Below are 16868 nucleotides of genomic sequence, written 5' to 3'. Positions count from 1 at the left end.
TCTACTTTCATTCATTCAGCAAACATTTATTAAGAGCCTAGAGTGTACAGGGCACTGTTCCAGTCACTAGGGAAGATACAAAGTCTAAATAAGACAGGTCGCTGCCCATTCAGTAACTTAGAATCTAGCAGGAAAATAAGACACATAAGTAGCAATCCAGAAGTTCAAAAGAGGTGCTATGTGCACAGAAGGCTCTGGTCCAGGTGTTGTAGATACAAAGATGAAGTAAGATCCAAGCCCTGTTCCCCTAAATGAACATCTGACAACAGGGGGACCATAAGACATGTTTACAGTATATTGGAGATTTACATAGTCCTATGAGAGAGTTGAGGAGATTGCCATTTCTGTCTGGAAGAATTAAGGGAGATTTCTTGGAGGTGAAGATTTGATGGATAAGGCATTCAGTAGATAAAGACAGGATAGAATAATGCATTCCATATGTTGCAGACTTAGGAAAGGGAAGGGGACTGATAAGGATATAATGTTCCATCTTGACTAGTAAGTACTAAAAGAAGAAAAGACTGCATTTGGGGCAGATATAGATAGGATGGGGTTTGAATACTGGGCTCAGGGAGCTTGGACTTTATTTGGAAGGTAATAGGAAGCCATTTAAGACTAGTTCAGTAAGGGACTGGCAGGAATAAACAAAATGATTCTAATAGTGATGTGATGGAGAAACGGGAGGTAAGTGAGGTTATTATAACTGCCAGAGTGAGAGGTGCTGAGGGCCTGAATCAGACTGGGAGGGGAGAGGAGGAGACTGATATTATTTGAAGTGTAAGATTGATGGGACTTGACAACTGATGGGATGTGAGAGGTGATAGAGAGGGAGGAACCAAATATGATAATAAGATTTTTCCAGGCTGAGTGTCTGAAAGAACACCATTAATTTAGGGTACCATTAACAGTAATAAGGGTTCAGAGGAGGATCAGGTTTGAAGGGAGGATGCTGAAGGCAGTTCGTGACCATTACAGTTTGAGATGCCAATTAAACATATCCTGTTTTCTTCTAACTTTACTGACAGATTTCTAGCAAAAGTTGTCAACATTTGTTGCCTTGACTTTTCTTCTGATTATGCATTCCTCAGCCCCTGGTGATTTCACCACTCTACTCCTCAGCGCACACCCCTCTCTCTTAGCCACTCAGGAAAACGTTAAGGAGAAAGAGAGCTAGACTGCTTTGGGGAAATTACAGAACTCCTTTACTGACCCTAAGTTTCCCTTGGTCCAGATAGAAAGAAGCAAGGAATAACAGGTGAACAGCTGCAGTGCTCCTCCACTGAATGGTACCCTTAGAGTGTCAAGGGTGAGTGAGGAAGGCCTCCCACACAGTGGGTAGACAGATCCCTTGTGGCCAAGAGTTTCAAAGGATGGGTGGGTTATCCAGGAGATACTATTCATTTGAGTATTTTAATATATCAATATGTGGAGTATATATCTTCTATCCTCACCACAACCTTGGGTCACAGTTAGTAAGGTTTGAGACAGGATTCAAAGCCAGGTCTTTTCCTATTCCAGGTCCTGTACTCTTATTGACTTTACCACCTAGCTGCCTAGGTTTTGTTAGAGAAGGAAGGGGTCTCAGAGGCCAGCTAGTTCCTCCCCTTCATTTTACAGGTGAGGAAACTGAGGCCCAAAGAAAATAAAGTGACTTACCCCATAGATCATATGTATAAACAAGTCATTTAAGTTCCATGCCTCACCTCTCATTTGTAAAATAAGCACATCTCAAACATCAGATCATGCCTACCTCAGAGAGTTTCCATTAAATTCAGATAAAGAAACAAATGTTGGGGGTGGCCAGGTAGCACAGCGAGTAAGAGCAGCAGCTCCAGTGTTGAGAAAACCTGGAGATCGAATCCTGGGCTCAGACACTTAGCACCCACCCCAGAAACACCTGGCCGTATAACCTTGAGCAAGTTACTTAACCCCAATTGCTTAGGGGCGGCCAGGTGGCTCATCGAGTAAGAGTACCGAGTTAGAGTACCGGCTCCAGTGTCGGTCTGACCTGGATCAAATCCGGGCTCAGATACTCAGCACCACACCCAGAAATAACTGGCCATGTAACCTTGAGCAAGTTACTTAACCCTGATTGCTTTAAAAAAAAAAGAAACAAATGTAAAAAAGTGCTTTATAAGCTCTTTAAGGACAGTGGTACCATCATGTCTTCTTTATCTTTGTATGTTTCTTAGCTCCTAGCTCTGTACCTTGAACAAAATAGGCATTCAGTAAGTGTTAAACGAATGAATGAATTTGTTACCTAACAAACCCAAAAGTGAGAAAGAATGTGGATAGAGCCTGCCTGTGTGTCTGAAAGACCTGGGTCAGTACTGCCTGTGACATATATTAGCTGTGTGACCATGAACTGGTCACTTAATTTTGCCATTCTCTCCCATTCTCAAGATTAGAAGCTAACAGTAGACTTTCCACCCTACGCCTTCCCCACATTGATGAAATCACAGGACAACAGTTGACCCTCCTACCTGCATGCACGAGCCACACACACACCCGCCACTGCCCCCACCACCACCCCACCCCTACCCCGCCATGGAAAGGAAAGGAGAAACCTGAGAATAGATCTTCATTCTTTAATGCAATGTTCAGTTTTTGTGGGTTTTACTTTTGTTCTATACTTCAAAGAATTTTATTTAGTTGATTTTAAATAAAGGAGACAGATGTGGATAGAAAGAGCACATCTAACAGTTTTAACAGAGGCTTAGCTGACTAGTGACACATATCATAGGTCTATAGAAACCAAGAGGAAAGTATTCTGCAATGGCAGAAAAGACCCCGCAGTCAGATGGGCTGTGTTCAAGTGGGTTAATCAAAATGATAAATTATATTTGTGATCCCCATTCTTCAAAGGACAGACCTACAGGTTTGTTTGTTTTTTAATCTGCCAGTTATTGTAGAATGACAAATAAATTGGATGCATGGCCTACACCATGACACTTCTCTGTATTGCATAATTAGTAATGTTGATGTCATGTGAGCACACAAAAGTGTAATGTGACAGAACTGACCTTGGAGCAAATTAATTTCTGCCATTAGTAAAACCATAGTTCAATGGCTAATCAAAACATCAGTCATATAATATAGACATGTAAAACCTTGAGATATCTTTGCCCTCCAAAAGTTTCCTCTCACAACTCTTCAAATATATGAATAATTTGGATAATTTAGATATTTTCTTTTCTGGTTATTCTCTCCTTTAAAATTTTCCACCTTGTTCAGCCCTGTTGCTTAGTTTTCCTCTTGATTTTTTGCCTTCCCACTAGAAATGTTCCTTTTCTATCACCCTTCCTCAGAAACAAGTGATTATTATGAGCATTTTTACTGTAATGCTGCTATTCCTTCAGTCAAGCACATTATTTTCTTCCCCTTCAGATCAGTGTCATGTTTCCTGCTCTCTCATCTTGCTTTTATTTTTCTACCATCTACTCAAACACAATGATAGAAAGGCTGAACTTAATTCCCTCCCATATCTTCCTGCTTACAATCATTATCAATAATTCAGATAATCTTCCTGTTATCTAATCTAATATTCTCAGTTTTCATTTTTCCCTTCTTCCAGTCACCAAATGTGTTAGACTCTCTTCATGTAAACTCTTTCTACTGCTAGTGCAAAAGTTCTTGTCAATCTTGAAAATTTTCCCTGGTTTATAATAATTCTATGCCTTTTTTTTGTTCACAATTCCTTTGTTTCAGTAATGAATAAGATCTTTTTCTTCCCACTAATTTCCTTTTAAGCTTCTCTTTTACACAGTATTTTTTTTTTCTTTTTCCTATTCTCATCACTTATTCAGCCATTTGACCACCATTTAACTTTATAAAGGAAGACGCTAGGACAGGCTCTGGGATGGTTCCCAGTGGGAGTGCTGTCTCTCTCCTCTGCTTCTAGAGGTCATTTCTATGGCGGTGGCTATGGGAAAGTGACAGCAGGGCCCACCACACTGAACACCTCTGGAGTGATAAAGTCTGTTAGAGAAGGGAAAAAAATCACAAGTAGGACTGGAACTAAAATAGGCTGTCAGTATTGCCACTTTATTGTTTGTATGTTTCAGGCATTTTTTTCCATATTTGATCTTCTCATAAACCATGTCTCCCAGCACTAATTCCTGAATGTCTCTGTCTGCACCAAGCCACTTTCCTGTCTTAGTTCAATTTCCTTATTTAAAAAACGAAGCATACTGGACTGGAAGGCTAAGGAAATGGCTATGTGTTTACACACAGTAAAGCTCTAAGGACATTGCTATAATTAAGAAATCACAATAATTTTATTTTGTTTTTCTCTTTTCAGGGATGATTCTGTTCAAGAAGATAATATTTGGAAAGGCATCCTCTCTGTTATTTTCTTCTTTCTCATCATCAGTGTATTAGCTTTTCCCAATGGTAAGTAATAGATTGCTTTATTTCATTTCACCTACATATAATTGTATCTAGTCATTGAAAGCAGTGTGGTCTAGTTGATGGAGTTGAAAATAGAGTCTGCAAACCTAGTTCTGCCTGATCAGAACAACTCACAACATATTTTTTCACGCCTCAGTTATTCCACTTTAGAAGTGAAAAAAGGACCGAAAAGATTATAAGGGTTGAAATAGAGTTTGTTCCCTGATATGACAGCATGGCATAGTGGATAGAGTTCTGGCCTTAAAGTCAGAAAGATCTAGGTTCAAATCCAGTCATAGGAGGTCTATCATATATCATTTCTTAGCTACTGAGGACTTACTGTTGAGAGGTATTGGCATTTATTTGGCCTACAGATTCTGAGTGTGATTCATCACTTAAAAGTCAAGGCTTTCAGGGCAGCTAGGTGGTGCAGTGAATAGAGCACCGACCCTGGAGTCAGGAGGAGTCATATCCGGCTTCAGACACTTGACACTTGCTAGCTGTGTGACCTTAGGCAAGTCACTTAACCCCTGCCCTGCCTTCCCCCCTTCAGAAAAAAAAAAAGGAAAAGTCAAAGCTTTATTATTTTTTGGTCTCAGCTCTGCTCCTAGCTAGCATTGTGACCCTAGCAGTGTGAAAGCCATTTCTTGTAGCTCTGTGTCCTCATCTATACAATAGGATTGGGATAAAGAACCTTATCCTGGCCTAAGGCAACATTTAGGAGAGCTTAAAGGAAAAAAAAAAGATTGGGGAATGTCACAAGAAGACAACATGGAGACCAGGAGGGACAGAGGGAGAAGGAGGAATAACAGGTGCTATTTCCAATAGCCAAAATGATTTTTCAAAAGCATACATTTGACAATGTCAGCTCTCTGCTTAATGTGCACCAGTGGCTCCTTGTTACTTCCAGAATCATATAAACTCAAAAGCTCTCTCTGCCTTCCCCTCCACAAACTCTTCCATCCAGGTACTCTGGCCTTCTTGTAGTTCATCAAACAGCTCCCTGACTTTGCATTGACCATCTGCCATTTCCTGGGTTCCTATGTCCTATTACCTCTGCCTTTCATTTCATTGGCTTCCTTCACAACTCAGCTCAAATCTTACCTTCTTAAATAAGGTCTTTCTGAGTCATCCTAGCTGCTAGTGCTCTCCGCTTCTATATTACCTTCCATCTACTCTGCATGTTTTATGTCTGTATTTCCATGTTATATCCTCTATTAGAATGTAAGTTTCTTGAGGGCAAGGACTGTTTCTGTCTTTCTTTGCATCTCTAATACAGGCCTTAGCACATAATAAATCCATCAGGATTGGAAAGAATCTCAGAGACCAGCAGAGGTTAAATGATTTGCTTAGGGTCACACATTTAGTAAATATCTAAGGCTTGATTTGAACTCTGGTATTTTTTACTCCAGGCTCAGCGCTCTGTCCAGTGCCCCAGATCACCTAGCTGCCTCATAAACTTCAATCTGAAAACTTGGATGGTGGAGAAAATTATCTTAATTTTCACAACCCTCCAGCTGAAATTTAGCAATTTACTTAGATTATGAATGTAGGCCATAAACATTATTCTGAGAAGGAATTTATAAGTTTCACCAAGATTGCCGGAGGGGTCTGGGAAAGTCTTTGGGATTTTGTTTTGTTTTGGTTTTTTTTCCTAAAAAAAAAAATGTTAAAAACTCCTGCTGTACCTGAAGGCCTCCAGTGAAAAAACTTGTTACTGTACAGAGGCAGATCATTCCCTTTTTAGATGTGAGGAAGAGTCTTGTTAGAGCAAGCTCAAATCTGCCTCTCTACAAGGTCTGCCCTGCTCCAAGTTCTACCCAGCTAAGACAAAGCTAATCCTTCCACACAAGGTCCTTTAAGTTCTGAAAAACAGGTATCTCCTCTCCTCAGTCTTCTCTTTTCTGTTGATTGATCATCTCCCTCCTTCTGGACACTGTACTTCTAGCCTTAGATTAGACTGAGCTTCTGAAGGCCATTAAAATCTCCCCATATTTTTATGCGAACTTCCATCTAGCCATACCTTCAATATCTAATAGTTGACCTATTGTTTACTAAGCCCAAAGGGAGAACTGTACATTTATCCCTATTAAAGTTTGTCTCATTAGTTCATTGTTTTATCCTACCAAGATCTTTTTGCATCCCAATAATGTTGTCTAATATTTTAGTGAGCCCTCCCAAATTCATATCAACTACACATTTGATAAGCACTTAACATTGATTGTCTTTAAGATATGAGTTTTCCATAAAGCTGAAAGGTAACCCTTTAAATTCAGACTTTTTTTTCTTTTACTTGTTTGTATTTTTTAATGTAAATTTTTATAAAATATATCACCGTATTTTTTTCTACAGAGCACACTGAATATTATTTCATCTTTTCTAGATTGAAGATTAAGGTTCATTTTTCTGATGTGAACTAATATCACTGTACATTGAGATATATGTCATGCAAAACTTAAGGTTGAATGAGTCCTAGTTTCTCTCTCTCTCTCTCTCTCTCTCTCTCTCTCTCTCTCTCTCACCCACCAGAATCAGATTACTTGGTCTACTGCTCACCTATTACTCAATAGTAATACAAATTACTATTTATGATTGCCTACCACCACCACTCACCTCTGCCATTCTCTTCCATCTTTCTTCTGTTTGTCTTCTTGAATGTCCCTTCTTTCATTTGTCACCTTCTTAAGCAAAGTTGACCTTTGGTGACAAACCAGTCAAAGTACTCTATTCCTTCCATTCATCAAATCAACTGTTCACAGGGGTTTGTGTATAATCTCTTGGCCACAGAAGATTTGTGGTTTAGAGAGATTTTTTTTATCTGAATGTTCTGGAAGGGTGGTTCTATTCTGAAAAGTCAAGGTTTTACTGTATATTTTTCAATGGTCTATCAATTCCCTCAAGGGAACTTTATAGCAAGAATTTACATTTTCAGTAACAGATGGTTTCCATAAGATACTAAAGGAGACCATTTGAGTAATAAATCCACATGACTTTAAGCAGCTTGTGGTAATTTTGTTTGATTTCAGATGGGTATTTCTTGTGTTCCCCAAGGAAGCCCTCTTATCAGCACCTCTAATCTTAAAATGAATTTTTAATTTCTATTTAAGCTGCAGAATCTTCCATTTCTCTGTTTTGATTCAAGAAAGGTAAAACATATAATTCACTGCACTTCTTATCCCAACTGAGATGGCACTTCTTTTTAAAAAATTATTTATTTTTAGTTTTCAACATTTGCTTTTATAAGATTTTGAATTCTAGATTTTTCCCCTTCCCTCCACTCCCTCCTCCCCAGAATAGCATGAAATTTGATATAGGCTATATATGTATGATCATATTAAACATATTTCCATATTAGTCATATTGTGAAAGAAGAATCAGAACAAAAGGGAAAAAAACATGAGAAAAAAAACAAAAAAGAGAAAATAGTATGCTTTTGATCTGCATTCAGACTCCATAGTTCTTTCTCTGGATGTGGATAGCATTTTCCATCATGAGCCATTTGGAATTGTCTTAGATCATTGCATTGGTCAGAAGAGCTAAGTCTAACAAAGTTGATTATCATACAGTGTTACTGTTACTTTGAGCAGAGTTCCAAACTGTTGGGATGGTACTTCTGAGACATGGTTTTAAAAGTATGTTGAGGATCACAATAATATATAATTTTATACAATATAATATTGGAAATGAAAAGAAACTCAAGAGATCATCAAACCCAACATTACATATTAAAGAAAACAAGGCCCAGAGAACCAAAGGGAATAGAGAAGTGAGAGACCCCAGGCTACCAGAGGTCTTTCGGTCTATCCCATCCCCCACATTATACAAAAGAGTTGATTGAAGCTTGGGGATGTGAAGTAGCCTTCCAGGGTTATAAAAATGGTGTTTCCTTAGCATAATAAGATTAGACATTTCTTGTGCCTTCAAGTTTGCAAAACACATTCATATGGCCTTCTGATAATCCTATTACAGATATTATCTGTATTTGTTAAATGGAGGAAAGACTTGCCTATATTCCTATAGCTAGTAAGTTTAAGAGGCAGAATTTGCACACAAGTCTTCCTAGCTTAAAGTACGATCCTAGGACTAGAAGTGTGGTGTAATAGAAAGGACCCTAGAATGGGAGAGATTTAGATTCAAATCCTAGCTCTACCACTAATTAGTTATCTTACGCAAAACATTTTGTGTCTCTGGGTCTCATTTTAGTCATCTTTTTCATATATGAAGGCTAGACTAGAGGGCCTGTTTAGCTTTAATGTTATATGGGATCTTGATAAATTAGTGAAATAAGGAAGGTGATAGTCATACTATACTCTCACCTGGTGTGACCACATCTGGAATATTATGTTCGGTTCTAGAGCACGTATTTTAGAATGCCTATAGAAAAGTTGGAGAGTATCCAGAAGAGGGTAATAATAGTGATGAGACTCAATCATGGTTCAGTGAAAAAGAATAGTGTTTTTATAATCGAAGATGCCTGTCTTTGATATAAAAGGTTATGTTGTAGACAAATTACAGCAACAAGGAAGAAAGAAGTCACCTCTTGAATCTAGACATAGCATTCATGACTAAAAAAAAGATTGAGAGTATCACACAAGATAAAACAGACAACTTTGAGTATAGGAAATTAAATTTTTTTGCACAAAGAAATCTAATATAGTTAAAATTAGAAGGAATATGAATAGCTAGGCTAAACCTTTGGAGCAAGTGTCTGTGATAAAGGTTTCCTTTCCAAATATGTATATACATGTGTGTGTATATGTATGTGTGTGTATACATATATACATATAATACCTGAAACTGATTAAAATTTATAAGAGTGAGAGCCATTCCACAACAGATAAATTATTAAAAGATTAAACAGTTTCAAAGGAAATAATCCAAGCAGTCAATAACCATATTTTTAAACAATGCTTTAAATCACTAATAATTCAAAAATAAGGGAGAGGATAGTTGAAGGGAAAAATTAACAAAAGAAAAAATAAAGTTAAAAGGGAAACAGTTAATTCAGAAAAATATTTTGAATTTATTTACTATCAGTTTACAACACTTCCACAAGTTTTTGAGTTCCAAATTTTCTCACACACACCCCACCGCCCATATGCAATAAGTTCTACATATATTTTCACATTAAACATTAGTCAAGTTGTAAAGAAGAATCATAACATCATAACCAATGAAATGAATAACAAGAAGGAAGAAACAAAAGAAAGCAAAAAAGAGAGAAAGTAGTTTGCTTCCATCTACATTCAGACACCGTAATTCTTTCTCTGGATGTGGATAGCCTCTTCTATCATGAGTCCTTTGGAGTTGTCTAATAACTTTGCATTAAGAAAAATATTTGTCATAAATTTCTCTAATAAAATTCTCATTTTCAATATATGTAAGGAATTGATACAAAACTATAAAAGCAAAAGCCATTCTCCAGATGATAAATGGTCAGAGCATATGAACAAGTCATTTTCAAAGGAAGAATCTAACCAGTCAACAGCTATGTGAAAAAAAGGTTCTAATCACTAACAGAAATGAAAATCAAAGGGACTCTGAGGTTCTACCAATCAGATTGGCAAAGGCCACCAAAAAAGGGAAATGACAAATGTTGAGGAGCTTTGGGAGAACAGATGCATTAATAAATTATTGTTGGAGCTTTGAATTGATCCAGTCATTCTAGAAGGCAATTTGGAACTTTGTGTTAGCAAAAAATTGGAAACTATGGGATGCCCATTAGTTTGCGAATGGCTAAATAAATTATGAATATGACTCATAACTAGTGGCGCAATAGATAAATGCTGGGCCTGGAATCAGGAAAATTTAAATTCCCATAGTCTCAAGACTAGCTTTATGACCCGACCTGTGCTTATGAATAATAACACCTGTCTCACAAGATATCAAATGAGATATTTGTAAAAAGTGCCTAGTACAGTGCTTGGGATATAGTAGGCACTATATGAATGCTTATTCACTTTCCCTTCTCTGTCTCTAATGAAGTATTACTCTAAGAAGTAACAAAATGGACAATTTTTAGGAAATCTGTGAGGCCTTATATGAATTAATGCAGAGAAAAGTGAACAACTACATTGTAAAGACACTTTGAAAGTCTTAAGGTCTCTAATGCAGGAAAAGACCCAATAATGACTCCAGACAATCAATGAAGTATGCTATTACCCACAACTTAACAGAGGGGGATAAACTGAAGATACAAAATGAGACAATATTTTTAGACATAGACATAGTTTGCTTGACTAAATATTTGTTACAAGGGTTTTGTTTTTCTTATGGTAAAGATAGATGAGAGGAAAAGGAGGGATAGGATTCACTCCCCACTTCAGCCAAAAAAAAAAAAAAAAAGAAAAATGAATTAAGAACAGAAGAAATTACAGGCAAGCAGGACAACTTTGAAAAGTTACATGTTGATTTAATAGATCCTTTTAAAAAACTCTCCATAACAGAGATTGGTAGTCTCATATACAGTCTAATTCTGTTCTCAGTGTCTCTGGACATTTTCATTTCACTTGGTGTTCATTAAATTCAGAATGAAAAGGGATAGATTTCTGACAGTAGGCGTCTATATTAATATCCATGTAATTAAAGGGAAGTTAAAATATATGGTAAAATATTTGGCATGCTGGTGGAGAAGACTTATTTGTATATTTTCCCATTTCCTTTCTTCAGTTAAATCAAGATTTCACTGAATTTAATTTCTGTCAGATATTGTGTCATAGCTAATAATACTTAGATAAGAATAACCCTTCCTGGGAATATTTTCAATCCCAAAGTATAGTTAACTCAAATGAATCTAAAGCATCTGTAATGTAGAGAGACAAGATATTTTTAAAGAGCTTCTTATGTTCAGGACCCTGTTTCAAAGGAATACTCTGCCATTCACTCTTAAACTAATCTTCTAAGGGATGGGTAGGAATTCAATTTCAGACTTCCTCATTTTTATAAGTAGTGCTTCATACTTCTCCTTCCTTCTCATCTCCATCCCTTCAGTTAAAATAGAATGACTGTCATCTCTAGAGGAGAGAGTGAAGACTGCTATGGGAGTGCTCGGAGAAGGTCTCTTTAACCATGTGTAATTAATTGGTTAAAGAATAGGAGGGAGAGGTCTATTTTATTCTTAATTTAGTAGACACTGGGGGGGGGGGGGACCATTTCTAGCCACAGTTCTATACCATACTTGAGTTATTGTTTTTTTAAACGTAGAGCTTTATGTCATCCTGTTTGTCTTTGTTAGTTTTAGCCTACTGCTTCAACCTGTTATGTAATCTTTTTGTCCCCAGTTCTGTTACTTCTAGCATCTTATCTTTGCAAATTTGATATTTATCCAAATCACTTGATAAAATTCCAAACACTGTAAGGTTAAGTACGGAGAGCTCCTGGGTGCTCTACTAGAAACCTTCCACTCTTATCAGTTCCATTAATCACTTAAGGTATGTCTAGTTAACCAGTTTGGAACCTAACTATACTATTCTCTGTGCAAGTCATCTCTCTCCAACTTATCCACAAGGATATCAAGAGACACTTTGTTACCTGCCTTGCTTGAAATCCAGAATGTTTTACCATGATCCTACTCATCTAATAACCCTTTCAAAAAAGAGTAAGATTAAATTGGCATCACCCATTCTTCAGGAGTCATGCTACCTTGTAATAATTGCTTATTTCTAAATGTTTTTTAACATTTCCTTAAATGATCCATTCTAGAATTTTTTCCAGGAGTCTGTCAATTTCACAAATCTATGGTTTTAAAATAAATTCTTTCTGCCTTTTTTGAAAGTTAAAAACAGCATATGCCATTCTCCAAATCCTTGGTACACTGGTAGCCACAGTTCCTCAGATTTTCCATGGTGGTTCAGCAGTCACATCTGAAATTTCATTCAGTATCTTGGGTTTTAATTTGTCTAGGCCAGATAATGTAGGCATAGGAGGTAAGTGTTTTCTTACCCTTTTCTTGCTTATCTCAGATATCAGTTACCTTTTTCAGAAATAAAATTTTATTGATGTTGTTTGTTTTTACATGCAATATATCTGAACTTACCCATTCCCTTGTTATATCAAAGAATACAAAAAGAAAGAATAAACAGTTCAATACATCAAAAAAGTGTGACATTCATTTGCAGTGTTTTGCTCCTATACGTTCTCATCTCTGTAAAGAGCGACTTTCTTGGTTATTACAGTTTCATAGCACTCAGATTTGTTGTCCTTTCCATTTACATTATTCTAACTGTATATATTGGTTTCTTAGTTCTTAAAAGTTTACAAACAAAAAAGCAACTGAAAACTTTATCTCGTATTTATCTTCCTTTATCTTACAACTATTCATAGTATTGTTGCTTTGGGAAAAAACTAATTCTGAGTTCCAAACAACCAGAATATAGAACCTGTCCTTTTATTAAGGTGGAGATTACCAGTGACAGTTGTAAAGATTAATGTGTTAGAGGTGAAGTTTTTCAATATAGTCTTTCAGAAAAAACAACATAAAGATTTTCTATGTTGATATTTTTCCTTTAAACATCAGAGAGTTTAGTGTTGTCAGAATCCACACAGTTTTGCTTTCTTACTTAGAGTTTTTTTAATGATCATTTTTTGTGGGTTTTATCCACAGGTCCTTTTACTCGACCACATCCTGCTCTTTGGCGAATGGTTTTTGGTGAGTTTAAGTAAATTAAGATATACCGACGTTTGTATATACATTTGTCATTATCTTTATGATAGCATATAATTCTTATTTGCCATTGTAATCATTCAACTTAGTTGTTAACCTACTACTAATTCCAGAGCTTTACAGGAAACCTTTCATCTCCATGATTGCTTCTGGTGTTACTGTTAATGCATACAACGTTCTGATTATAGAAGCATTGCCTATTACTATACCTATCTTAATGACTGCCCAAGTACCTTTTTGTATATACCCTATTCTCAAAGTGTTCAAGAATTAATAAAGGAAACCACTGGTTGCTTTTTCCTAAAATCATGATTGGGAGAACAACAGGGAATGTAGGAAGAAGGCTGAGGCAGAAAACACAGGAGCCTAAATTTATCAGAGTAGATCAGAATTCTCTGTGATATCACAGTTTTTTCTCCACAGCATGAGTCCAAATGGATAGGTTATGAGACAGTGGAAATACACCCTAATGATGTCTGTCCCTAATCCAAGCTCACTGCTTAACTGACTTCATCAGATCCTAAAGTTTATATTAGTAGTGTAGATTTTGTATAGAGTATCATAAAGGTTTCAGTTTCTCCTATTTTCATATTAGTTGTCTCACATAAATATATAAGCTATTTCTGGGTTTCTGAATTTTAGTTTTCTGGTCTAGATATATAAGTTAATATCACAAAATCACAGCTATAACTGATAGAAAAATAGACCTTAAAAGCCCTGTGTATGATCTTACTGGCTATCTACATAAGTTACCAGGTAAAGAATAATTGCTTCTGAATGGTGACAGGGAGGGGAAAGAGATAGAAGAGAGGAGGGAAAGGAGAAGATCAGATGTGTATAATTGTAAGAAAAAAAAATTAGAAAGGTTAAAATTTTGGTTTTTGTTTCCTCCCATAATACCCAAAAGTCTTAAATAAGTCACTTAATTTTTTTTTTTGGTGATTTTCCTCTACTACCACTTGTCATAGACCTATATAGCCACTTGAGGTTATAAATTGCTATGAGCTTGGATTGGATGTTTATTAATCGTTCTTGCCACAGCTGATCCATTTAGCATAATGAGCAAATTAATCGTTGTTTCCTGCCTGTCTCTCTAGAGAATCTCCATTTTTGTCATTTAGCCATTAATTTGTAAAGATTGTTACAGAAAGCTGTTTGGGGGTTTCTTTTCTTTTTGAAACTTGGAATATCTTACTGAAAACTGCTGGCATAGGCATCAGTATTGGTATAAAGTCAGAAAGAATATATGACGACCCAAGAGCTGGGGAATCATTAGACCCCCACAGCTACTTCCACGGCTGAATCTATGCTTCCTACACGGTTTGCCCAGACTCCCCTGGGACAGCCTGAAGACTAGAGTACACAAAATGATAATGGCTTACAAGAGATTTTATTTCAGTCACAGATATTCCCTCCTGTAGAGTTGCTCTGTGGGAGAAGAGCAGGGAGCCAAATTTGGATTGGGTTGTGTGATCCAAGGTCACTTGCATTGCTGTGCCCAAGTGCAATTGTAAGCACTGTTTTTACCAAAGCTGATACAAGAAAAAGAACAATGACAGAAAGTTTAGCACTAGTCATGGTTAGGGGATTGTGCTGTATTTTGGTTTTTTGTTTGTCAACTGGATGCCTTCCATTTAAGAAAAAATGACAACATTCTTCAGGTATGAGCAGAGGCGTCTAGTAATTTTTTCTTGGAGTTTCTATTTTTAGCAAAAACTTTTTTGTTTGAAGTGAAACAAAGAATGCAGGGTTTGTTTTTTTTCATCTGTTTTCACAATATTAAATAGTAGATGTAATGAATTTTGTCTTCCATTAATGCAGTTGCCCTTTCTTTAGTTAGTACTGTAAGGAGACAAAAAAGGACAGTGAGTCCTTCTCAAGATATACATTCTATATTCTAAATCAGTCTTCAAAACTGAGCTATCACCACTTTATCATGATAGGTATACTAAATCTCCATGTTGTAAAATGTTGATAATTCAGTAATTTGGGCTAACTTCCCATTTCTATATAAATATGAAACTAATTTTAATTAATATTAATAGGAAGAGAAATTTTAGAGAATTAGAAGCTAATCTTTGAAGCCCTGAGCTATGGACCAAGGTTCTTTTAGGGTTTCCTCTGAAGATTCAGACATCTTGCCCCTTTTCCACCTTATTCTTGAATTGCTTTGCATTATTTAACATAACTTTTTGCTATAGAAAATTCAACTCACAAAGGTACCTTGGAATTTTCCATTTGTTGCCAACTGTATTTATTTTGATTGGTGAGCTATTCTCTGCGCAGATCATTTCTCCAACCCATCCACAAGGATATTGAGAACTACTTTGTTAGCTGCATCACTTAAAGCCCAGACTGTTTTATCATGATCCTACTCATCTAATAACCCCGTCAGAAAAGAATGAGATTAAATTGGCATAGCTTGTTCTTCAGGAGTCATGCTAACTTGTAATAATTGCTTGTTTCTAAATGTTTTTAAACATTTCCTTAAATAATCCATTCTAGAATTTTTCCAGGAATCATTGTCAAGTTCACAAATCTAGTTTTAAAACAAATTCCATCTAAAATGAATAGCTACTCATCTGTTAATCCTTGAATTATTACTGTTGTTTAATATAGATTTTCAGCACGTTGAAGAGTCTTGCAGCAATCACCAGCTTGTGACATATGCAGTTTGATACATGTCCCTAAAGAATAGTCAGTCAAAGAGGAGAGAGGGATGAATACAAGGGGAAATGTAGGCAATGTTAAAACAATATACATCAGTAAGATTATTTTTGTTAAAAAGAAACAGATACATAATATTGTGACAGTGACATATATCATGAATAACAACATTTTGATTAGAAAACAGTTTCTAATTTTATTCAAAATTTTAAGGAACCATCATGGACATTAATTTTGTAAAAAATCTTTAGAATTTAGTGTGTATGTACATTCACTTTGTCCAATTTTTTTATTTATGGAACCAATATGTATATATTCAGAGTATCTCATGTCTTTGTCTTCCTCAGGTCTCAGTGTGCTCTATTTCCTGTTTCTGGTATTTCTTCTCTTCCTGAACTTTGAACAAGTAAAAGCAGTAATGTACTGGCTAGACCCAAACCTTCGTTATGCCACTCGAGAAGCTGATATCATGGTAAGTGGTTTATTTCAATTCCATAAACATTTATTAAATGCCTCTTTGTGCAAAACACTGTGCTGGGTGTTAGAGATAACTATATTGACCCTGATTTAAAGAAGCTTAGAATGTAATATGGAGGAAAAGTACATTCATGTAACTGGCACATGAAGAGGGCATAAAATAAATATAATGAACAATCTCAGGCAAAATGCTATGAGAAATTTATAGAAGGAAAGCTCATTTTCACCTGAGGGGTATGGGGAATGGAATATGGGAAAACAGAAGATCTCTATAGGAGGTGATTCCTGAGTTGGGCCTTGAAGGAAGGAAAGACTTCAACAGAAAACGATGGAATGTCCAGATGTGGTTGGACGACCTAAGCAAAGGCCATATAGCCTTGAACATAGCACTGTTTTCCTAGACCAAGGGTAGGGAACCTCTGGCCTCAAGGTCACATGTGACCGTCTTGGTCCTTGGGTGCAGCCTTTTAACTGAGTCCAAGTTTTACAAAACAAATTCTTTTATTAAGGGGATTTGTTCTGTGAAGTTTGGATTCAGTCAAAGGGCTGCATTTGAGGACTAGGACCTAGACATTATTTTCTTTCTTTTCTTCCTTTCTTTCTTTCTTCCTGACTTTCTTTCTTTCTCTTTCTTTCTTTCTTTCTTTCTTTCTTTCTTTCTTTCTTTCTTTCT

The 16868-nt window shown here is 36.3% G+C and overlaps 1 protein-coding gene across 1 annotated transcript in view; it reads left to right on the top strand.

Moving 5' to 3' along the window:
• Nucleotides 1-16868, top strand: part of PTDSS1 (phosphatidylserine synthase 1) — a 69651-nt gene that overhangs the window by 3439 nt on the left and 49344 nt on the right. Inside the window, exons 2-4 of the mRNA XM_069086592.1 lie at nt 4301-4392; nt 12992-13036; nt 16066-16190. Coding sequence (XP_068942693.1) covers nt 4301-4392; nt 12992-13036; nt 16066-16190 — 262 coding nt within the window. The remainder of the gene's footprint in view (nt 1-4300; nt 4393-12991; nt 13037-16065; nt 16191-16868) is intronic.

Source organism: Petaurus breviceps, unplaced genomic scaffold (genome assembly GCF_028583685.1).
Source record: "Petaurus breviceps papuanus isolate PSGF00001 unplaced genomic scaffold, PetGlider_PUasm1.0 179, whole genome shotgun sequence".
NCBI lineage: Eukaryota > Metazoa > Chordata > Mammalia > Diprotodontia > Petauridae > Petaurus > Petaurus breviceps.
The sequence above is the reverse complement of the archived record's forward strand: the minus strand, read 5'-3'. Positions and strand labels throughout refer to the sequence as shown.